Source organism: Cuculus canorus, chromosome 1, assembly GCF_017976375.1.
Source record: "Cuculus canorus isolate bCucCan1 chromosome 1, bCucCan1.pri, whole genome shotgun sequence".
In the NCBI taxonomy this organism is placed as follows: domain Eukaryota; kingdom Metazoa; phylum Chordata; class Aves; order Cuculiformes; family Cuculidae; genus Cuculus; species Cuculus canorus.
Window position 1 is genome coordinate 3,101,421 of NC_071401.1, and position 24,926 is coordinate 3,126,346.

Below are 24,926 nucleotides of genomic sequence, written 5' to 3' on the forward strand. Positions count from 1 at the left end.
CAAATCTAATAAGCAGTATTCTTCCAACAAGTAGGTGGACTGATCAGCTCCTGGCATCCTGCTTCAAAGGCCGGATTTTCTTATTTACTACAAAGGAACATGCTAGACCAGTAGATGCTTTACTCAATATTCAGCAGGTCTGACACCCTAAGGCTAGTTTTGTTTTTCCTAGATCCAGCTGGGAGTTTTTGGCTTTACAGTTCAAAAGGGAAATTTTTGCTGAGTTTTCATCTCTGAAGGTTGTGTGGCTTAGGACTCTGAGGAGGATGGTAGCGAGGTCTGCCCACATGACAAGGGTGTTGGCTTAGCAGTCAAGTAAGACTTTTGGTTCTTCATTGACTTCTGTGCTTGGATGATGTAGGCCCTGTGCTCCTGTGCCCCAGTGTTATAAAACAACATCTCACTCATTAGCTGGCTAATCTTTGGATATGGTCACAAAGTACAGGGTTCTTTGCACTTGAGCTTTCAGTCCTGTATCAGAGTCATGTTAAACTGTGAATATAGTAGGATTTATTACTGTTTAGCAGTGTTGTTGCTCTTTCATGCCTGTTCTACTCCCTAGACTCTGATAAAAGCTGAGATACCAATTACATGTATGCAGCGTCTAAAGCTCATGAACATTAAGAATGGGAAGGAAATGTCCAACGGTTACATCACTGTTTTTCCTCGCTCAAAACCCTGTAACTCTTATGGGGGATCAGTGGAGTCGCAAGAGAAGGGCATAGTTTTCTGAGCCACAATGCAAGAGTTTAAATGTGAAATGTAGTTTGCAGAGGATCTTCAAAGACCACAGCAGAAACTCTTGTCCTGGTTATGCCTTGGGGTGTTACTGGAGTGCAGTCAAATAATTGCTGTACTCTTTTTGAGAGGTCTTCAAGAACATCTTCTGAGATGAAGCAAACAATTCTATCCTTGCTCCTCTCTCTCCAGCTTTAGACAATGAATTCATCAACAGAAGCATGAATTTAGGACAAAATGATAGGCAAATATACTTTGAACATACTTAGATATATACATGAAAATATGATGTTTACTCACACTTAATGTTACACAGAATGTTAGTTCAAAAGCCAGATGGCTTTTCACAGAATCATAGAATCGTTTGGTTGGAAAAGACCTTTGAGATCATCGAGTCCAACCGTATAACTGTCCACTACTAAACCAGATCGCTGAACACTTCATCTACCCACCTTTTAAATACCTCTAGGGATGGGGACTCAACCACCTACCCAGACAGCCTCTGCCAGTGAACCCTTTTGGTGAAGAAATGTTTCCTGACCGCTGATCTGAACCTCCCCTGGTGCAACTTCAGGCCATTTCCTCTTGTCCTATCACCTGTCACTTGAGAGAGGAGACCAACACCCACCTTGCTACAACCTCCTTTCAGGCAGTCTTTCAGTAGACAGCCATAAGGTCTCCTCTCAGCCTCCTCTTCTCTAGGCTAAAGAACCCCAGCTCTCCCAGCCGCTCCTCATAAGACTTGTTCTCCAGCCCCCTCACCAGCTTTGTTGCTCTTCTCTGGACACGCTCCAGAGCCTCAACATCCTTTTTGTCGTGAGGGGCCCAGAACTGAACACAGTACTCAAGGTGCAGTTTCACCAGTGCCGAGTACAGAGGGAGAATAACCTCCCTGGACCTGCTGGTCATGCCAGTTCTGATACAAGCCAAGATGCCTTTGGTCTTCTTGGCCACTTGGGCCACTGCTGGCTCATTCCAGCAGTCAACTAACACCTCCAGATCCTTCTCTGCCAGACAGCTTTCCAGACACTCTTCCCCAAGCCTGGAGCTGCATGGGGTTGTTGTGTCCCAGGTGCAGGACTCGGCACTTAACCTTTTTGAACCTCATCCTGTTACTACCGTTTTGCTAGTGTATTACTATTATGTTACATTGCGGAAGAGTGGAAGAAGAGGCTGAAATATGATGGCTTCCTGTAGCCGGTCTTGTTTTAATTTCTTTTACATTCTTAATATTTGTAGTGGATCTTTTGCCATATTATCTTAGAATTGTACATAAATCTAAAGAAATACAGGCAAGTCTTCCTGTATCTAATTTAGATATTTTCGAAAGTCCATATTTACGCGTGTATAAGAATTCTAACCCATACATTTGTAAAGCACATGCCAGATAAGATCAGATGAATGTGACTTTAAGGCTGGTTTTCAGTCTGTGCAAAACACAGATGAACGTACATGGATGGAGATGGGAAAGAGCAGTTTATGAACGAGGTAGGAGATGGGAAAGAGTGGTTTATGAAAGTTGGTTTTCTTGAAAGCTGCTATTTGTAACACAGAGGATGGAACGCATTTGAAGACTGTTCCTGGACTCCAGAACACTGTCACCTACCTCCATTTTAGGTTTCCCTGCTTATGCCTTCCTGCTCGTAGAGGCTTAGCACTGCTGTTCGTAGCACTGTCTTTGTGTCTGTTCCTGGTGTTTTCTTGCCTTCACATTTTGCGTTGCTTGTTTGCCTTCTGTTCTTCAGGTTTTGTCATTTTGCTTGCTTAAGCCTTGAATGCTTTCGCAAAAAGTTATGATGTGAGGTAAAGGGAAAATGAGTTTTGTCACTTTTTTAATTGTTTGTGAAAGATAAATGAATATTTTAGGATCTTGTTAGTGTTACCTTGTTTCTACTAGTGGGCCTTCATCACTAAATGAACTTTCCCATGAAAAGTAGAGTATCTTTATGCTTCTTCTTTTTCCTGGTGCTCATGCTGGTTTCATTCTGGCAGGCTTGACTTATTGCTGGTTTTGTACCGTAGTGCTATAGAAAAAGGAAGCGTCAAAAGGACGTGAAAGGATGCAAACAAGTTATAAAATTAAACTCCAAATCCTAAATCAAAATGATAGAAGCGCTTTCTGTTCTTTGGTTTCCCACCCACTACTTCTTTGCCCTTATCCCAGAAATGTTAGACATGAGCTTGAAACTCTTGTACTGTTATATATGTAAAATGTTGGAATTTTTTTTAGAGTAATTTCAGCTGGAGCAAACAAGAGCCCGCCATCAACTCCTTCCTTCTATATTGCAGGCCCACTCCCCGATGGATGGGAACAAGCTATGACCCAGGATGGAGAAATTTACTACATAAACCATAAGAACAAGACCACATCTTGGCTAGACCCAAGGCTTGACCCACGCTTTGGTAAAAGTTCATCTCACTTCAGAATTTTTGATTCGCTTCAGTTCACTCAGCTTTAAGTTTGCAGGCATATTTGGAAAACTTTCTAGAGTACAATTTAAAATATATTTTAATTTGAATTAGAAAGACCTTATTGAAATCATTTCAAAAAAATAAAAGAAAAAACATATATCCTGTAGGAGCGTATGTCACCAACGTTTCTAATACTAGGGGTTGGGATTTTGCCATATGATCCATACCATTCCCAAAATTTAACCTAGAGACAGTTTCAGGCAAACTCACTCTTCCCTTTAAAATTGCAAAACTTTACCACAGACAAATCTTTTAATTCCCAAGCAAATATTTTCCTTCGCACTATCCTAAAGAGGGCATTGTCAAATAATAATTTATGCTGTTTAAATACACTTGAAACATATACCAGCTTATAATTCCAGCTTGTCATAGTGATGGTCATGACAAAACTTTCTGGTTTAAACAATATGGAGAGAAATGATTACTTATGTTGGTTTTACTTCATAATAATTTTGTGCGGTAAAGGCTATGTAATATTCGAAATAGTAACTCAGGGATTGCATTACCTAGGTGTAAAAAAGTGAACAAAATAGAACTGATATCTCATTTTTGTAATGATTTGTATGAAAAGTAGAGCTGCAAACGTTTAAATATTGGCACTGATGACTGTGAATAGCAATAGTAAATGATATTGCAAGGCTCTCAACCAGCTTCTTAGACCGTCCAAGTGATTGTTCTGATATATTTAAGGTGGTTTTACAACTTTAGTTTTTGTATAAAGCCATGACCTGTGTATGTAAGCTTTTAATTTGTTCTTGATTGGGTTTCCTGATAACTTCTTATTTTCAACACCTTTGGATTTTAGTTATTTTTCCAGAGCCATGGAAAAAACAGTAAGGGTAAAAAAGGGAAGAGATCATTGTGGTTTTCAGGCTTTAGATTTGGACTCGGTGCAACTAAATGAAAACAGTGTGCAGATCACTGAGTAGGTCAGGCTGAGGGGATACAAAGCCTTTGAAGCTTTACAGGGGTTGACCTAACAACAACTGTGGGCCCCTTTTGGGAGAGGCATTAACTCCATGAATGCCATATAAACACAGAGCTGGAAAACTCAACAGGCGCTGTTCTGTTTTGTTTTTCTGAAATGACTGTTAGGAATTTCAGCATTTTTTGTTTTGTAGGCTTGAGTGCTCGCTTGAAACATCCCTTTGCTCTTAGGAGTACACCAGATTGTCACCCTTTGTTTATAAACTGCTCACCAGTTTGTAGACAGGTCGAACCACTGTGCAACTTGAGCCCAAAGGTGGGGCATATGCTGAAAGTTGTCAGCTTTGGCACATGTCCATACTGGCTTTAACACTGACCAGACTTGCCAGCCTGTTTGTGTGTTGCAAGACAGTGTGGGGGTAATTTGCAACTTCACAATTACTTAATATGTGAATAAGTCTGAAAAGGAAGCAGTCGTTTTGCAAATCAGTGTTGCCTTTTGCAGTTAAAAGAGGCAGGTCAATTATATTTAATTAAGTCATCTCGCAGGGTATGTGTTTTGCTTTTCTTTGTATTACTTTATAGTTTCCAATGATGAGTTGGAAATAAAAAGGAGTGTGGAAAAGGTTTTAATTGACAGAGGTTGTGAGTGAGATGAATCTTCTTCATCAGAACTATTTTGTGCTCCTGTAAATGGTATGGTCTATCTGTAAGGGCAGAAGCTACTTTTTTTGTGTGCACTGAAACTCCATCAAATGATCAGACTGTGCAGTTAAAACTGAAAGAAGTTAGAAATGTCCAAAAAGCTGCATAAGGGTTTCTTGCTGCATAGCTTCCCTTTTTGGGCCCACTGTATATGTGTATCCCAGACAGGCTTGAGTACATGCCAAGACTCTTTATTTTGTGGTCGGACTTTTAATCTGTTCCAGACCTTTTCAGTCAAAGAGCTCAAGTGTAACTGAAAGGGGCAGGAAAGGGAAAAAAAAGGAGGGGAAAAAAAAGCGCATGTGGGCTCTTCATCTCGAGTGATGGCAAATAGAGACAAGCTGCAAGCTGCTGCCGAGCTTGAAGGAGTTTTCCTTGAAATCTTAAGTTGTATGCATTGTATTGTGGTTTATGTTTTTATCATTTGAGCCAAGAGAATACAAAATCTTATTCCTATTGCTTTCTCACTTGTGACCTCCTTAAGTCACTCCAGTAAAGAAAAAAACCTGTTCAGCAGAGCGCACTCACTGAGCCTTTTATTTATTTATCATGGAGATCCTCAACAAATATGTGCTGTGACCGTAAACAGAATGCGAATGACTCAGAAGTTTACCTTTCTGTACTTAAAATATACTTTGAAAAGCCTGTGGTTCTTCCCCTAGTGGATCACCTTACTCTCTTTTCTGTTGCAATATTTTAGTATAAGGGCTTGGGTTTTGCTATTTTTTGATTACTAACATGTTCAGAAGCAAACCTAGATGAACGCATTTTTGTGATGCTGATGTTTTTGATTATTGCAAGATACTAATGCAGATTAAAAATGAAAGAGAAATTAATTTCTTCCTTGATCCTGCCACTTTGACCAATCTGAAGAACCACTGAAAACAATGAAGCTGTTGAATGGTGTGTGCAAATGTACGCTTCTGTTCCGTTATTCAGAAACAGAAGTTTTGAAGAGTCTTTCCCCTTACTGCTTCTGAATTCCCAGACTCCAGGGACACAGCCCGTAAGGCTCTGTGTTTTCCTTATCAGATTGAAGCTTTGCATTCATCTTTATTTTCGTAGAATCATAGAACAGCTTATGTTGGAAGGGACCTTAAAGTTCATCCAATTCCAATGCCTCTGACATGGGCAGGGACACCTCCCACCAGACCAGGCTGCTCAAGGTCCCGTCCAACCTGGCCTTGAACGCTTCCAGAGAGGGGACAGCCACAACTTCCCTGGGCAACCTGTGCCACTTTCTCACCACTCTCAGCATCAAGAATTTCTTCCTAATGTCTAGTGTAAATCTTCCCCCTTCCGATGTAAAGCCATTCCGCCTCATCCTATCACTACCTGCTCTTGTAAAAAGTCCCTCCCCAGCTTCCCTGGAGGGCCCCTTCAGGTACTGGAAGGCCACTCTAAGGTCTACTCACAGCCTTCTCTTCTCCAGGCTGAAGAACCCTAACTCTCTCAGCCTGTCCTCATAGCAGAGGTACTCCAGCCCTCAGGTCATCTTCATGGCCCTCCTCTGAACCTGTTCCAACATTTCCATATCCTTTTTATGTTGGGGCTTCCCAAACTGGACACAGGACTCCTGGTGGGGTCTGATGAGAGAGGAGTAGAGGGGAAGAATTGTCTCCCTGGACCTGCTGGCCACGCTTCTTTTGATGTAACCCAGGATACAATTGGTTTTCTGGTCTATAAGCACTCATTGCTGGCTCATGTCAAGCTTCTCATCCATCAGCACCCCCAAGTCCTTCTCCACAAGGCTGCTCTCACTCATGTTGTCCATCAGCCTGAAACTGCAGATTGCAGATTTTTTCTAGTTGGTGTGCATATACCTCTTTTCTTTATGTATTTTTTTATTAATGATGGGAATTTTCCATTAATGTTGCTAGAAAAGAGAGAGGAAGGAGAGTGAGTGAAGAAATTGGTTTAGGTGGACACACCCTACTGACTTGACTTGCTCTGTAGAGATAATTTGGATATTGCATTCATGCTTTTAAACAGAAAATAAAAGGATGCGGTTAATATGGATTCTTTCTTGGAGAAGGCTTTTAAGAGTAATGCATCTGATAAGAGCCCCTGTCAGAATACCTGGCTGTAGAGCTGGCTGGTCTGAAAACCTGAGTGCTCCAAGTTGAAGATAAGAACACAAATCTAGCATCTCTGACGTGGGCTCAGATGTTGATCCTGCAGATATTTGTGTTTGACTTTAGAACCGTTTTGTGTTGGGAGAATTCACGAGCTTTAAAAGCTAGGAAAGAACTAAATATGAAAGGAGGGTCATCTCGTGCCAAGCACAGCAATTGCCATAGATCGCGTGGGATCAAAGGAATGGGGATAGGAAAGGGTCCTTAGGCCCGTGTCAGCAGGATTCTTGTCTAGCGGAGCATCTGGTGAAAATATGGTGTCCTACCTTCTTGATGCCTTTCAGACCTGGTAGTAAAGGGCTTCGGATTACTGAGTTGGGTTTTTTTAAGGTTATTTCTTGCAAACTGGGCTGTCAGGTTGAGCGTGTTTTGGCCTGTTTTGTCTTTTACCAGGTTCCACTGTTGTTCATTGGTTGTTCTTCATGGATCCTACTGTTTTTCTTAAGCCTTCCAGCTAAGTTAATATGTTTTCTTGATAGTCAAAGAACGCCTGAGTAGGAAGCATGTCAGTGATGCATTCCAAGTGGCTGGAGGTGGTGAAGTAGAACAGCATCTGCTTTTTCTATACAATGGAATTTTCTAGAACTAGTTAAAATTTGGTTCATCCAGCTTTTTTGCTACAGGTTTCCAAGAATTGGCTTTTGTATCAGATATCATTAAAGAGATTTTAACTATAATTTAAGTCTGCAGATGATGGAACTTTGTTTTTGAAATGCAACTTCAAATAATTTGCCTTTTATGAATACTGAATTTGTTAAATTCAAGGATAGGGCAGTGCACTTGAAGTGGGAAAATACCAGAAACTGGCACTGGATTTTTGTGTCTCAGTTGGGTTAATATAAGTCTTGTGTTTAAACAGTAGTACTCTACTAGAGTAGTCAGGCAAGTCTGACTGCAGGAGTTGGAGTGTGTTTCAGTTTTCTTGTTATTTTATTCCAGAATTCAATTTTAGGGGTTTGTTACCAGTGATTGTACCAGTGTTATACGTGCCCAGCTGTTTTCCTTCTGTTCTTTCAAATGCTGAGGCTGCCAGGTGTGGTTTGAAGCGAAAGATGTGACCTCAGATTGAAATCCTTGCCACAACTTTCTTTTTATCGCTCCCACTTAGAGATTATGTTAATGTTTTTTGATGTTCTGGATGAGTTTTGGATGGGAGGGGAAGCAAGGTAAGACAGTGTTTACTCTCATTACAGAAAGTGTGCAGTAGCTGTTGAGCTACATAAGTAGGAAAAGGAAGAAAAGTGATAACAGTTGGAGTATAGAGAAAGCTCATCAGGACTTTCTGCTTTTTTTATTGCAATGCAAGAAAATTACACCATTTGAAACAAAGGAAAGGGCTTGTTCTGAAATACTGAAGTAAAATGCACCTGTGGATTTCATTGAAATATGTATTTATCATTTCCATTTAAAAAAAAAAAAACAAACACACAACACACTTGAAATGTACTTAAAAGCTTAATCTTTGGAGCATCTGCTAAGTTTTAGGCATCGGAAATTAAAAGGAAGCATTTCATAGTGTTGCTTTCTTATCCCTTACATATACAGCAGTTTGTTTGATATGTGTTTCTTCAAAGGAGTTTGTAGGAGCCTTGCCAGAGGCAGATTGGTGGACAAGATAGAACTAGAACCCTGGAGTGGAAAGCTTTTTCTTTTTTTTGGCCTTTGTCTGGTCAAAAAAACCCCACAGACCTTATGTCTGGTCACAGTGGTATTTCAGATCTTTTTAAGTTCCAGATCTGCCCTTCATTTTTGCACAAAAGCAGAGCCTGAGCCACAGTTCAATGGCTTATCCTCTTCACATGCTCTCTAAAACAAAGTAGATTGACTGATCTGAAAGGTCTGTTTGCGTTACATTTTTCACTTCACTGTCTCTGTTTTTTCCAGAAGAGCAATTTGGGAAGAACGCTTAGGATGTGTAAAAGACCTTGAGGCCTCCAAGAAAGCTGGGGAGGGACGTTTTACAAGGGCATGGAGTGATAGGAGGAGGGGAAATGGCTTTAAATTGGAAGGGGAAGATTTAGATAAGATATTAGAAGGAAATTCTTCACCCTGAGAGTGGTGAGACACTGGCACACGTTGCCCAGGGAAGCTGTGGCTGACGTCTCCCTGGAGATGTTGAAGGCCAGGTTGGATGGGGCCTTGAGCAGCCTGGTCTGATGGGAGGTGACCCTGCCCTTGGGAGGGGTGTTGGAACTCGATGATCTTTAGGGTCCCTTCCAACCCAAACCATTCTGTGACTTTTGTATGTTGGGATGTGTGTCTCACAATGTGTGCAGATGGAGAGCATTGCTTTTCAACAAACCACTGACTTGTGTCAAAGTGAACCCCTTGAGAATCTGCAGAGGCAGATGAAATTCAACTGGCAATCATCCCTTTGTAATGGGATGCTGCCCTTATGGTAGTGTTAATAAGTGCTTACTACTTTTTCATCATCCTATCAGAAAGTGAAGTATTGTTCTGTTCGAAACCAGGATGTATTTAAACCTCTTTTTTAATGGAGTCCAGTGAAGAAATTGTTAAATGTGTCTTCAAGTATTGTGTGAGGATAGAACCATAGAATCATCATAGAATAGTTTGGATTGGGAGGGACTTTAAAGATCATCTGGTTCCAACCCCCCTGCCATGGGCAGGGACACATCCCACTAGATCAGGCTGCTCAAGGCCCCATCCAACCTGGCCTTGAACACCTCCAGGGATGGGGCAGCCACAGCTTCCCTGGGCAACCTGTGCCAGTGCCTCACCACCCTCAGCGAGAAGAAGTTCCTCCTTAAGTCTAGTCTAAATCTGCCCGTATTCCAGTTTATACCCATTGTCCCTAGTCCTATCACTACAAGCCTTTGTAAACAGTCCCTCCCCAGCTTTCCTGGAGGCCCCGTTCAGGTACTGGAAGGTCGCATTCACCTGATTTATGTAGACTGTATACTAATAGAAAGGGGAATCACCACACACTTCTATTAAGGATTTATCAGGAGAGTAGTTTTATTTAAATTTACACTTGTTCTGGGTTTGGTTTGTTTTCAGAATGATTTTGTTCTTCATGAGAAAGGAAGTTTGTTGGTAATGGTATCTTTAGGTTGTTGAAAGTAATGCTCACTTCCAGTGTTGTGTGGAACAGCTGTGACTGAAAGAAAATGAGAAGGAAGAATTTCTTCACAATGAGAGTGGTGAGGCACTGGCACAGGTTACCCAGGGAAGCTGTGGCTGCCCCATCCCTGGAAGTGTTCAAGGCCAGGCTGGATGGGTCCGTAGGCAGCCTGGTCTAGTGGGAGGTGTCTCAGTCCATGGCAGGAGGGTTGGAACTGGATGATCTTTATTGTCTATTCCAACCCAAACCATTCTATGAATCTATGAAAACTACACTCCTAATAGGCCCATTTTTTTTCCACCATATTCTTCTAACATTGAAGTTTGCTTGTCTCTGTTAACTTGCTCACTATGTTAAAAATTCAAAGAGCATCATTTTGCATGCATCGTTGATTATCTGTAATTTATATATGTATACATGCACAATAATTACAGTCTCTATACCGTGTATAACCTCAAAGAAGATTCAGCTTTTTTCTGCTTGAATTCAATCACATCAAAACATGATTTTGGTTTCTTATATACGGAAGGATTTTGTTCTGTTTCTTGAGTACACTGTTGGTTTTTTTAAAATTTACAGTGGCTTTACTCTATTTTGTAATTCCTGTTTAACCCATTCTAATGTGATTATGACAGATTTAAACAAATAATGCAGATGTGCACATGTATGAAAACAGGGTTCGTTCCCCTCAAAGAAAATCAAATAAAATACATAAAATTCATGTTATTTTAAAAGCAAATGTTCAAGGGTTCGTATTTATAGCCCTATTAAACCAGGAAACACCATGTAGTGATTAAGCAGTGAAATGCTCAGCAGTGAATACTTACCTAGACTCTGTTACTTATGTAGACTCTTTGCTGATTAAACTTTGGTCTAAAGTGCAGACTAGCTGTGCTTAAATGATGACAGCAAGCTGAGGGGTGCAGTTGTCACACCAGAATAACAGGATGTCACCCAGAGGGACCTGGACAAGCTGGAGAAGTGAGCCTGTGTGAACCTCATGAGGTTCAACAAGGACAAGTGCAAGGTCCTCTGCCTGGGTTGGAGCAGTCCACAGTTTCAAAACAGGATGTGGAACAATGTGATTGAAAGCAGCTCTGCAGAGAAGGACTTGGGGATGCTGGTCGATGAGAAGCTTGACATGACCCAGCAATGTGCGCAGGCAGCCCTGAAAGCCAACCATGTCCTGGGCTGCATCTAAAGAAGCATGGCCAGCAGGTCAAGGGAGGAGATTCTCTCACTCTACTCCTTTCTTGTGAGACTCCACCTGGAGTACTGTGTCCAGTTCTGGAATGCTCAACAGAAGAAGGATGTGGAACTGTTGGACGAGGTCCAGAGGAGGTCATGAAGATGATCAGGGGGCTGGAGCACCTCTGCTCTGAGGACAGGCTGGGAGACTTGGGCATGTTCAGCCTCGATAAGAGAATACTGTGGGGAGACCTCAGAGCAGCCTCCAGTACCTGAAAGGGGTGTACAAGAAAGTAGGGGAGGGACTTTTTACAAGAGCCTGGAATGATAGGACAAGGGGAAACGGGTATAAATGGGAAGGGGGAAGATTTAGTTTAGCCATTAGGAAGAAATTGTTCACGAAGAGGTTGTGAGACAGTGGCACGGGTTGCCCAGGGAAGTTGTGGCTGCCCCATCCCTGGAGGTGTTGAAGGCCAGGTTGGATGGGGTGTTGGGCAGCCTGGACTGGTGGAAGGTGTCCCTGCCCATGGCAGGGGGGGTGGAACTGGATGATCCTTAAGGTCCCTTCCAATGTAAGCCATTCTGTGATTGTCAAGAACAGTAATTTATAGCATACTCAGATCCTGAGCTTTTGGTTTTGTAATTGGTTCAAATAAATGACACCTTTAAGTTTGCAGATTAAAATTAGTTTTAGTTTTGAAGGATGAAATTATAAATACCAAAGAAAAGCCGTGAAACACTCAGCTGTGTCTGTTAATGATGAAGGGGGCTCTTACAGGAGTCTTTGTGTGTAATTCCACATAGCGGGAAAGTACTGAGTTCCTGCAAACTGTCCATACCCTGGGAGGTGTGATTCAAATTGGCGTTGCATCTTGGGAGAGAATTAGCCTTTTATATTTGAGTTGTTAACAATCTCTCTAGAACTGGTGAGTGGTAAGGGTTTCTCTTCTTGATTTGTTTTTTGGGTATTTATCTTTATTTTTTTCTTTTATTTTCCATTAAGCATGTAGGCAGCAGTCTTTTCAGTGATTGTCAAGTATCATCTGCTGCAGCACAGAACTAGCATTTTGCTGTTGAGTTTGGACAGTAGAACATTTCATTTGTAACATTTGAAGACCACAAACTGTCTCTGTTCTCGAAAGCATATTGCAGCTATTACAATTGACTGCATTCTGCAGGTTGTGAAGCTATATTATAGGACGGCAAGATGGTTTTTATTGTCTTAAGTTGCCCTTGGTTTTTACCTTGTCTGCCCCTCCTCCTTCTCCCTCAAATCCCCCTCTTGTAGAAACAAAGACTTGTTTGTTCCTTCTCTGCCTGTGAGGTCTTTGCAGCCTATGCTGTGTGGGTGCAGAGCCCCTGAAATGTTTTCCATATCCAGGGAAGGTAAGGAATACGTTGTATCGGAAAACTGATAAGTCTTAATTCGGATAGATAAATGAAGTGCTTTACAAGAGCTGTGTGTGTCGGGATGATCACAAACCCATGAAATGTGAAAGAAATAAAACGTGCTTATCTGAGATCACATTGATAAGTCTGTTCTTTAGAGTGCAGATTTCTGTAGTCATATCCACAGTAAATAATGGAGAATCAAGAATTTAAAACAACAACACACAAAACAACCCGAAACCAAAACAAAAAACCCACTCCAACAAAAAAAAAATCCTAACTTTAAAACCCTCTGTTTGTTTCCTGTCACTTGAGACAAGATGTGTTTTCTTCTTTTCATTAATTTTGTGTTGGAAGTTATAGAAAATTATATTCTTCTGTTTCCCTTGAAGATAGCATGCTTTTTTAATCATTCAGTGTTATTACTGTTGGATTTTTTCCACTGGTTCTTCACTTGAATATGCTGTGTAGTCAGTAAAATTTAGTTAGCGATGTCTTCATTTAATATCCAGACTTCGAGTTTAATTTCAGTGTGAAATTAGTTCCTTTGTGTGAAAAAGACCTCCATGGTCTGGTCTGAAGACAGTTCAAAATCTTGACAGTTTGAAGTCTTTTGCACTTGGCATCCTTGAAATAGTTAAAATGCTCAGAAAAAATCCTTTTAATGGGTTCGTAGAATTGCTTGTTTGGAAAAGACCCTTGAGATCATCGAGTCCAACCGTACCTGTCCACTACTTAAACCATATCCCTGAGCACCTCATGTCCCCATCTTTTAAATACCTCCATGGATGGGAACTCAACCACCTCCCTGGGCAGCCTCTGCCAGTGCCCAATAACCCTTTTGGTGAAGAAATGTTTCCTGATGTCCAATCTGAACCTTCCTTGGCGCAACTTCAGGCCGTTTCCTTTCGTCCTATCGCCTCTCACTTGAGGGAAGAGAGCAACACCCACCTCGCTACAACCTTCTTTCAAATAGTTGTAGTCAGTGATAAGGTCTCCCATCAGCCTTCTTTTCTCCAGGTTAAACAACCCCAGGTCCCTCAGACACCTGTCATAAGGCTTGTTCTCCAGCCTCTTCACCAGCTTCATTACCTTTCCCTGGATGCGCCCCACACCTCGATGTCCTTCTTGTAGTGAGGGGCTCAAAACTGAACACAGCGTTTGAGGTGCCATCTCACTAGTGCTGAGACCAGGGACACAATCACTTCCCTGGTCCTGCTGACCACACTGTTTCTGATACAGGCCAGGATGCCGTTGGCCTTCTTGGCCACTGCCGGCTCTCGTTGAGCCAGCTGTCAACCTACGCCAGGTCCTTCTCTTTAGGGTTCCTGAATAAGAATTTAGAAACTAGAGTTTTAGGTCTGGTTTCTGAAGAGTTACCAAATCATATAATTAAATTTCCTCCCAGTATTTCTTGGTGAATATGAGGTACACACTTTAGTCTCAATACCTTATGATATTCCTGATTTAGATACACTTAGTTAGAGACATTGCTTTAAAAGTGGGTGTTACAAGGCATTTCAGTGATTGAAGATGATGGAATAAAATTATAAACACCTGAAAACATGATTTGTTTAAAAAGTAGTTTTAATTGCTAAGTCAGTAGATGGGAAGAAGGGAGCAAACTGTCATCAGAGAGGACAGAGATAATAAAAAAAAGCAGCTGTCAGAAGAATACAGGTATATAAAATATGAAGAACTTGGCATGAGAGGGAAATTATTTCCAAATTATTATACGTGTTAGTGGAAAAGAGCCCTGGGGAAGTAATATTTGTCCAGCGCATGCAGGAAAAGCAAATCCATAGCAAGTTAAAGGAATGTTAGTGATACTTCACTTAAGTGTTTAAATAAGGTTAGAATCATCGGTTTGCGTTGGAAAAAACCGTAAAGAACATCCAGTTCCATCACCCCTGTCATGGGCACGGACATGTCCCACTAGACCAGTCTGTTCAAGGCCTTGAACACTTCTAGGGGGGAAGCAGCCACCACTTCCTTGGGCAACCTGTGCCAGTGTCTCACCACCCTCAGCATCAATAATTACTTCCTAATGTCTAAACCTTCCCCATTCCAATTTAAAGCCATTCCCCCTCATCCTATCACTACATGCTCTTGCAAGAAGTCCCTCTCCAGCTTTCTTGAAGGCCCCCTTCACGTACTAGAAGGCTGCTCTAAGGTCTCCCCGCAGCCCTCTCTTCTCCAGGCTGAACAACCCCAACTCTCTCCCAACTGTTAAATTTATGTGAGGTTATCTGGAACATGACTTGGCCACGCAGTGCATGAGGCAAGGACTCACACAATTGTGTGATTGGAGACTGGATCACAAAGGCAGCCTTTTTAACGTAAAGCAAATTGACATTCTTCAGCTCTGGGTCTTTCATTTTTGAGGTAGTTGGCTTTTAACTCAGATGTGCTTCTTTTGAGTGACTGTAATTTTCTTACCTTTGTCTCTCTTTACTTTCCAATGTAATCGACATTCCATCTTGTTTAATAATAGGGTTTGAATCCTGGAACTTCTGAAGGGTAGCACAGACTTCTGTTTTGATTACAGAATCACCTAACAGCAGGTGAATACTATTGGTTTCTGTTATCCCCTGCTAACCCATTCATTGTGAGCTCTTAAGGAGAAAGAGAGTAAGATATAAAAAGCAAAGGCATGGTCCTGGTTCCAAACTTGATAGGATTCTGGGTAAAAAGAAAGAAATGAGGAGATACATTCCCTACTCCAGCACTGTCATGTCTAGCTTGTCTAGAGCTGCTTCGTGGGCTGCCTTTCTTTTTGCATCACTGTCTGCCTTCAGCTTCACCCTAATGTTGTAAATGTAGGTAGTTTAATTGCTGCCAGTCTTCCAGCAAAGATTGCCCAGTGGAAGTCCTAGAGCTCATAATTATAGTTCACTGCTCACGTCCTTGCAGGACAGTTGTTGGTGTTGTTAAAACTTCTACTTAACAGTTCCTGTTGTCTTGGGACCTACGAACCTTCTATATCTGTGTGACAGAGGAACAAGCTGAACTGTTTGATTTTAAGCTTTGATCCACAGCAACATCATCTTCCCACTGTTTTTTTTTCTCTGCTGGGTCAGGATGGGACTTGCAGGTTGAAGTTGAACCTCCAGACCTTTGTACTCACTTTGTTGTTTGTACTTGGTGTTGGGGTTCAGTTTCTATTTCTACTTCACCCAACCATTATCTTTACAGGAAGTTTTATCTAATTTATGGCCATGTGGGTGAAGTTCTCTCACAAGTAACTACATGAAAGATTATTTCAAATTACTACAAACTATTTGACACTTCATTTTATTTTCGTAGAATCATAGAATTGTTTGGGTTGGAAGGGACCTTAAAGACCATCCAGTTCCAACCCCCCTGCCATGGGCAGGGACACCTCCCACTAGATCAGGCTGCCCAAGGCTCCATCCAACCTGGCCTCTGACATTTCTAGGGGTGGGGCAGCCACCACTGATCTCTTTTCTTTGGTGACCAATGATAGGACCCGAGGGAATGGCAGGAAGATGTGCCAAGGGAGGTTTAGGTTGTATATTAGGAAAAAGTTCTTCACTCAGAGGGTGGTAGAGCACTGGAACTGCTCCCCAGAGGAGCAATTATGGCACCAAGACTGACAATATTCAAGAAGCATTTAGACAATTCCCTCAGATACCTGGTGTAAATGCTGTGGTTGTCCTATGCAGGGACAGGAGTTGGACTTGATGGTCCTTGTTGAGTGCCTTCCATCTCAGGTGATTCTGTGATTCTGTCAATTTACTGCTATCATGAAATAAATACATTTAGGTGTTCTTGGAACAGAAGAGGAGCACTGCTGTACCTTAAGATGAACACTGAAAAGGTGGTGGAGACTGAAGGCCTTTCCACAAAAAATATGACAGAGTTTTTAATGTGATAATTCTTTCTTATGATAGTTAGAAGTGTTAGTGTTGCAGGAAGTCCTCTATGTATGATGAAAACATTAATTCAAACTAATACGGCAGATGCTATTCTTTGCACCACATTAGCCTGTCATCCTAAAAGAAGCTCACTCCTTTTTTTTTCTCTTTGTTTCCATAAACCATAATCCCCTTTCCCAGAAAAAAATCCTGCCACTCTCCCATCACTGCTCCTGCAAATGTGTTCTGGATTGTGAATGTTAACAGATTCAGACTGTTACAGACAACAAAACAGAGAGCTAATTCCAGAACTGAAAGCCCTGAAAATAGTGTCCTTTTAATACATTCATCCTTTGGGTCTTGGTTTTGTGGAAGAAGGGAAGATGGGTTCTCTTTGTGAATTAGGCATACAAGATGACACTTTTTCTTCTTCACATCCCAGAGAAGATGCATCACATAATTCTGTAGGGTGAAAGAGAATGAAACACTAGCAATATGTTTCCTATGTTTATTGCAGCATTTTTTACTGTTTCATCTGCCATTTCTGTACTAGCTCTAATTTTGCATGTCAGGGTGCCCTAATTGGAGTCTGTACCACTCAAAAGTTGACGTGACAAGGGTGTGAGTGATTGTTCCATGACCTGCACAACATGGGAAGAATGGTAGCCTTTAGCCAAATGTAGTTTAATATAAGTGAGTCTGTTCTATCTTTCTGTGTGTTCTTGAGTTTAATGATTGTAAGATTTCACATGAATAAGAAAAGAGATTTTCTATTCATAGAATCATAGAATGATCTGAATTGGAAGAATCCTTAAAGATCATCCAGTTCCAACCCCCATGCCATGGGCAGGGGTGCGTCCCACTAGATCAGGCTGCCGAAGGCCCCATCCAACCTGGCCTTGAACACCTCCAGGAAGAGGGCAGCCACACCTTCCCTGGGCAACCTGTGCCAGTGTCTCACCACTGATCCTAAAGAATTTCTTCCTAATGTCTAGTGTAAATCTTCCGCCTTCCAATTCAAAGCTATTTCACCTTGTCCTATCACTCCTTGTACTTGTAAAAAGTCCCTCCCCGGCTTTCTTGGAGGCCCCCTTCAGGTACTGGAAGGTCACTCTAAGGTCTCACTGGAGCCTTCACCAGGGAGGCTCCCAATTCTCTCAGCCTGTCCTCATAGTAAAGGTGCTCCAGCCCCCGTATCACCTTCGTGGCTTTCCTCTGGACCCATTCCAACAGTGCCATATGCTTCTTATGTTGGGGATTCCAGAACTGGACACAATAATCCAGATGGGGTCTCATGGGAGTAGAGTAGAGGCGCAGAATCCCCTCCATCATGCTGTTGGCCATGCTTCTTTTGATGCAGCTCAGGACATGGTTGGCCTTCGTGGCTACGAGTGCACAGTACCTAAATTGAGAAGAGTTTATTAGGAAGAAGAAACATGTCCTTCTAATTAAACTTGGAATGTTTTGCTACCAGTTCTGAATTTTTTAGCAAGTTCTACATTAAACGGTTTTCAGAAGCTTGTAGAGAATTTTGTACTCCTATACGTGAGACTGTAGCATTGATTCTGCAGGAATAATGTGTGAGCACACATTTCACACTGAACATCAGTGTAGCTACATATTTTGTACTGTCATGGCTTGTCATTTTATGCAGTTTTAATGTAAGTCTTCTAAAGATACTTTCCTTGCGTGTATTTGTTTGAATTTCATTTTTTAATGTTTATTGTTTTGGTTCTTTAGCCATGAATCAGCGAATCAGCCAAAGTGCTCCAGTGAAACAGCCACCTCCTCTGGCTCCTCAGAGTCCCCAAGGTGGTGTGATGGGTGGGAGTAGCTCCAATCAGCAACAGCAGATGAGACTGCAGCAGCTACAGATGGAGAAGGAAAGGCTGAGACTGAAGCATCAAGAACTGCTTCGGCAGGTGAGGCCACAGGTTAGACACCTACTTCCACTATTTCTTTGTGTGTGTTATGGGGTTTTTTTTTGGCTAAGTTGTTGTTTCAATGAGTATTAAAGACCAGTGACTGCGCAAGAAGCTTTAAGACCTGAAAAGGTCTGAATTAATTTTTACTGACACCAGCTTGGTAGCAAAAGTATCTGACTTATCACACCAAAGGATTTTGCTTTTCTCCCTCACTTCTCTCTGTAGCAAAGCTCTCTGAGAAAAGGCTTGTTTACTATTAAGATGACATCATGGACGGCGATCTGATTGGATCTTCCTCTTGAGAATGTATTTCATATTGAGTTCTGAGTCACGCCAAAAGTCAAGAATTGATTTCCACAGCTGCTTTAATTCTCCCTTTTAAGTTCACTTTTAGAACCTGTTGAAGTTTATAGGATTTCAAAGTACTTTCAAAGTTTATGTACCATACATTGAGGAGACACCTAACTGCTAAAATCTTATCTGTTAAAAAGTGGAGTGGAGTGTGGACAACTGAATCACTTGTGCTGCGTTTTGAACCCGTGATTTTCTTATGCTGAAGAATTTCAGACTTCATAATTAGGCTGTAAGATATTTCTTTCAGTATTTTTCTGCTCAATGAATATAGCTCTACCAAATGTTGAAGTGCAGGACTGGACACTGGGATCTCTGGATTGTGAACTTGAATTCCTTTTGATTTTAAGCCACCTTCTTCGATTTTTCCGTCTGAATGTTTTAAAAGTTACTACCATCTGTGCTAGATGCTTAGGATATTCTTTGGGTTTTTTGGCACCACCGGAGAAAGCACTAATCTTTTCTTTGAGGAAAAGCTTATAAATTCTCACCCTGTTCCCTTCTTGCTTTGGGTGATGGGCCTTGTATCAGGAGAAAATAATATCTTACCGTCCTCAAAGACAGCTTTTCTCTTTCTTCATCACCTGCAGTATTCTGTCCTGAAATCTGACTCCCTTTTGTAGTCGAGGCTTGTTCTGTAGGAGTCTTCAGCATCTCTTGGTGTAAGATGGGGCATCTTTACAGCTGTTACTCTTTATAGTGCTCTAGGTAGGAATACATTGCAGAGGTGGCATCAGGACTTTCTCTCTGCTTAAGCACCTGGACTTCTGCTGTTCCCGCTTTGCAATTAATCCACCAACAAATATGTTACCTTGTGCTAGCATGCTTCTAGGTAGGCCTTCTAATTGTCTTCTTGCCTCAGTTGTCATTGAGAACCTGACTAACTTTGGATGAGGTGACAGCTAGTGCCCTTCGTGTTGTTCTCCTGGTCATTAAGCTTATCTGTCAAATACGCATCCTTGGTGAATCTGTGAGTTTTGTTTCACTGTGTCGTGATTTTCACGGTTTCTTATCTCCCTTATCCTGTCTCATCTGGCCTGTCTTGGGGACTTGATACTACAAGATGGTGTTTATAAGACAGCCTGCATAGGCAAACCATGCAGCTAAAGTAATTTTTATCCATCTTATTTTTACTCTTAGGCATTGCGGAATATCAATCCCAGCACAGCAAATTCTCCAAAACATCAGGTAGGCTCTTAACTGATGTTTCAGCATAATTAGAAAAATGGAAGCATTAAATTAGGCCAGCAGAGGAACTTTTTGCTACATGAAGGCATTCTAAAAAAGAAAAACAAACAAAGAAATCCACTGAGCTTTGCCATACACATTTTTGAGCCCCTTCTCTGGTCATGACCCTAACGTTGTTTTTAAGAGTGCTGCATTGCCACAACTCTAGATCAATATTTAAGAGCAAATGAGGAATTCATTGCACGTTTTTCTAGATTGAAAACAACCTTCTTGTTTAGCATTCTTGAGGATATTGCTGTTCCAGTCCGGATGTCATCAAGATGTGTATTTAAAGCAAAACTCCCATTATATCTAAGGTAGTAGTTTGTGACTCCTAAGTACTGCTTATATGAATGTTCTTGTCAGTCTGTTTAAACAGGTATGATCTTAAAGAAGGATATCTGCAATCTGTTAATAAAAAGTCACTTGAAATATTTATAATTTTTAAGCATGCACAGTATAACAGGATTATTTAACAGGTTAGGCTAGCAAAGTAATGAGGATATAACATGTAATTATTCAATGTTGACATTTAACAGGCTCCTGCAAGGATACATTTTCTGTATAGAAAATAAGAATTCTGAAAAGCCTCCCAAGTTCAGACCAAAGAAAATTGGTCAAAATGTGAAGCATAATGAAGAATTTAATGCAGACTTCTTTTAGGCTGTTAAGAAACGGAATATGGAATGAATCTCTGAAAGGGTGGATTTATGGGAACTTCTTGCAATAGCAATAGCTTCTTGCTTGCTATTGCTCACAATAGTCTTGATCTACTGGTTCTTAGGACAATATTTCTATAGGCTTGTATTGTACTTTGTTTTTCTAAGAGAAAACACTATACACTAGGCAAGAGTAAGAGAATAAAAGCAAGCGTCCTGTGTTTGGAAGCCAGGAGTACTGGTGTATTATTGCATTGTGACGGGTGCTACAACATTTGTATGTTACTAGTTCACCTGCGAAGATCATCTTCAAACTAGGAGCCTTAGACTTTAGAAAGAGTATGGACACCCTGAAAGAAAAACACTTTTTTGTTAATATCTGTGCAGCTGTAAAGCTGCAACATTGTAATTGAGATGTAATAATTTGATTTGTTTCAGAGCATTATAATGATCTTGTTGATCAATATTAGATCTTATTATGGAAGGGTAAAAAATTCCTATAGAATTGCTAGTAGACAAGGGAAGAAAGAGAGAAGTACACTCTTTCACACTAGTTGGAAACACCTTATCTTCTGCCACAATTAAGTCATTCAGAAGGGACGTTTTTCTTACTGAATGCCAAAAGCATACTCTTACTTTTCTTGTATGCCTGAAGCTCTGTCATACAATTGTTTGCTCTTCCACAGTAACTTCTTCCTGTTGCCGACTCAGAAATGTGCAGCAAGTGAAGAACTTTGGGATCAGTTTCTTACTTAACTCAATAAGATCAGATATTTGAAACTTCTTGAAGTTCTGACTTAAAACACTAAAAAGCTGCAAAAAACTCTAAAGGGGGACCTTACTGATAATTCATTAAATGTATATGTAGTGGTCGCTCTGCTGTGTTTGGGATGGAAAGGATTTATGCAAATTCAGTATTGCAGTTACATTTAAACTGATGTTTTACTAGGCTCACCCATGTATTGGCTCACTTGTATCCTCACCTGCCTGGGATCGGTTTAATTAGTCTGCACTTGCTAATGATTCAAGCTGTTATTGAGTGATCTGGTGGATAGAAAAGGAGGCAATTGGGTCAACAAGTTCAATAATACTAGATTATTCATGTTTTACCATCTAAATGTGGGGGTTTAGGCGGTTATGTGTCACTTCAATAATGTAGTGAACAGCCACATATGGAAGAAGGTGTTTGGAGAGCTGCTTCTGGAAATGGTTCTCTAAATGCTTCTTGAGGTCTTGTACTACAGAGGCAAGTGTCTGTCTTCTCCAGTGGTGCTGCTATTGAAATCTCGGTCTGTACATCCTATCAGGTCATATTCTGCCTAATAAATCTGTGAAAAGTCTGTAGGAAGAACAAACATTTCTTCTGTCAACTTTTTCTTTTTGACAGATCCTTGCTTTCCTTTCTGAATGAAATTAATGAAGTTTATAGGAATTATCTGCTTTCAGGACAATAAAGCTGCACTTGGGGAAGAGGAACAGATTCTCTTGCTCAATTTTAGATGTTCTTTTAAGGAATATTGAAAATCTTCATATATTCTGTGCTCTTAATTCTGAAGACTAAGTCTGTTGTAGAAAACGTTTGTAAACAAATTACATGACGCCAGCATTCTTGAAGCTTGCCTTTAGGGAGGTCTCTTATAGGGATAAAAAACCTGAGAAATGTTGCTTAACTTTTAACTGAGTCTCTAAGTCATGGAATCAAATAGGTTGGAGGTCATCCAGCCCAACCTCCTCTTTCTTCTTGCCATTTTGTCTACGTAACGTGGATACAGTGCCGTGGTTGTGGTGGTATCTTTGGTCAGGTCTCCTTCGTTCTGAGTGAACATTGTGTCCTTGCCAGCTTTTATCTCTCTGTCATGATACTGTAGTATCCTGTAGTGACACTAATTCTAAAACTCTTGATATGCCTTAAAACTTCTTTACCTCCTGGAATGATTAAACAGTTGCTCAGCTTCATCTTTTGTAACAAATGCTGTGAAAGATTCTTCTTTGAATGAGGATAGATTTTATTATCATTCTAAAAATGTCCAAGTCAAGGATATTTGGAACAAAAATTATTATTTGCTGTGGCTAAAGGAGCTATTGATACTTCTAATTTGAAAACACCAAGCATCTGTTCAGTTACTTAAGCTCGTCATCATCAATTATCTTGTCATATCGATTTTAATATCTCAGAGATGTCTTCTTGTCTCAACTGAGATTGAGTGACTTCAGTTTGTCTCTATCCCCAGTACCTCTCCTTACATTTCCCTGCAATTAGCGTTTGCTTGTCAATGGAGTCTTATAGTCAACCAACCTTTCCATTAACCATAAAATTGACTCAATGTTAGGCAAGAGTTCTTACCTTCCAGTATACAATTGGAAGAGTTAAAGACAAATAATGTTGGGGTATTGATGGCATTATTCTTGGTTGTTGTGCTGCTTTCTTGTGCTAAGGCTGGAGGATTTCTTATTTGTCTGCCACTAATATTAGGGTATTTGCTAATAAGATCATCATATACTACACAGCCATTTACCCGATAGGTTCCTTTCTACGTGCTTGCTCATCCTGCGTCTGCTGCTTGTTTCTAGCCCTGAATGGTGATACTGTTCCATGAACCAGTACAGCCCTTCTTCCGCTGCTCAGTTACACTTTCCAGTTTACCTTTCTGTTTTCTATTTACTGCTTTCTTGGTAGTTCAGCAGACTTGGCTTGTGATCTCTGTTCATTGCCTCCGTTCTTTTGTCCTTTATATTTTATGAAGTACTTCTCATATTCTCTGACAGAGTTGGGGTTGTTGAGCCTGGAAGAGAAAAAGCTGTGGGCAGACTACCTGAAGGGGGCCTCCAAGAAAGCTGGGGAGGGACTTCTTACAAGGGCGTTGAGTGATAGGACGAGAGGGATTGGAAGGGGAAAGATTTAGATTAGACATTAAGAAGAAATTCTTCACATTGAGAGTAGTGAGGCACTGGCATAGGTTGCCCCAGGGAGGTTGTGGATGCCCCATTTCTGAATGCGTTGAAGGCCAGGTTGGATGGGGCCTTAAGCAGCATGGTGTAGTAGGACATGTCCTTGCCCATGGTAGGGGTGTTGGAACAGGATGATCTTTAAGATCCCTTCCAACCCAAAACACTGTATGATTCCTATTGCTCTGGACTTATTTCTTATCAACTTTTGAGTGACATTCTGGAAATTCTCCCATTCGGTGAAGAATCTGTAGGGACATATGGCCAGTCTGTCACTGTTTGCTGAATCACTTGGGTTTGTTTCATAATTTTTTTTCATATTTGCTCTTACTTCATAAAATATAAGCACTTACAGTACTGAATAGTTACAAGTTTTGAAATGTTTTTGAAATCTTTCATAGTCGATATTTCCAGTGTTCCAGGAAAGTATTAATTTCTCAGGACACTATTACTATTTTTCGGTAAAGGATTTTTTCAGTCACATTGCATATACACCAGTATAAAGCTGTGTTATTGTCAGATTTGTGACCTTTTCCAGAAGGTAAAGAAGGCATTGTTAAAAGCAGGTGCAGTCTTGAATTCTGTACTCCTAGACTTCTATGATGTTAGTGAAGCTGGAAGTCTTACTGACTTTTGGGTTGTTACCTTTTTCCTATTCCCTGTAATATGTTTTTAATAACAGGGCATACTTGTGTTCAAATCTTAGTGGAAATAATGGGAGATTGATATTTTAGTTTCTTAGTCAATGCCAAATATTGTTGCCCTTGAACCTCTTCTTTCCCATCCCTCTGTGTATTTTCTGACCTAGATTAAACATATAAATAACTTGTCTTGATTTCATCAAGAACGTTTGTGTTGAGGAGAGGGGCTGATGTTGGTTTCTGGTTGTTACTTTGTGGGTTTTGGCAATGCTTCTTTTTCATTAACAGAGGAGAGCCAGACGATCAGAGCATTGGAGCAGCTTTGCTATGAGGACAGACTGAGAGAGTTGGGTTTGTTCAGCCTGGAGAAGAGAAGGCTACAGGGAGACCTTAGAGCAGCCTTCAGTACCTGAAAGGGAGCTCCAAGAAAGCTGGGGAGGGACTTTTTACAAGGGCATGGAGTGATGGGACAAGGAGGAATGGCTTTAAATTGGAAAGGAGAAGATTTAGATTAGCTATTAGGAAGAAATTGTTCACGCAGAGGGTGATGAGGCACTGGCGTAGGTTACCCATGAAGCTGTGACTGCCCTACCCCTGGAGGTGTTGAAGGCCAGGTTAGATGAGACCTTGAGTCGTCTGATCTGGTGGGAGGTGTCCCTG

At 41.0% G+C, this 24,926-nt stretch overlaps 1 protein-coding gene across 1 annotated transcript in view; it reads left to right on the top strand.

Annotated features, from left to right (window-relative positions):
• Positions 1 to 24,926, top strand: part of YAP1 (Yes1 associated transcriptional regulator) — a 96,238-nt gene that overhangs the window by 54,517 nt on the left and 16,795 nt on the right. Inside the window, 3 exon segments of the mRNA XM_054081458.1 lie at positions 3,028 to 3,141; positions 18,258 to 18,439; positions 19,934 to 19,981. Of these exon segments, the coding sequence (XP_053937433.1) occupies positions 3,028 to 3,141; positions 18,258 to 18,439; positions 19,934 to 19,981 (344 nt within the window).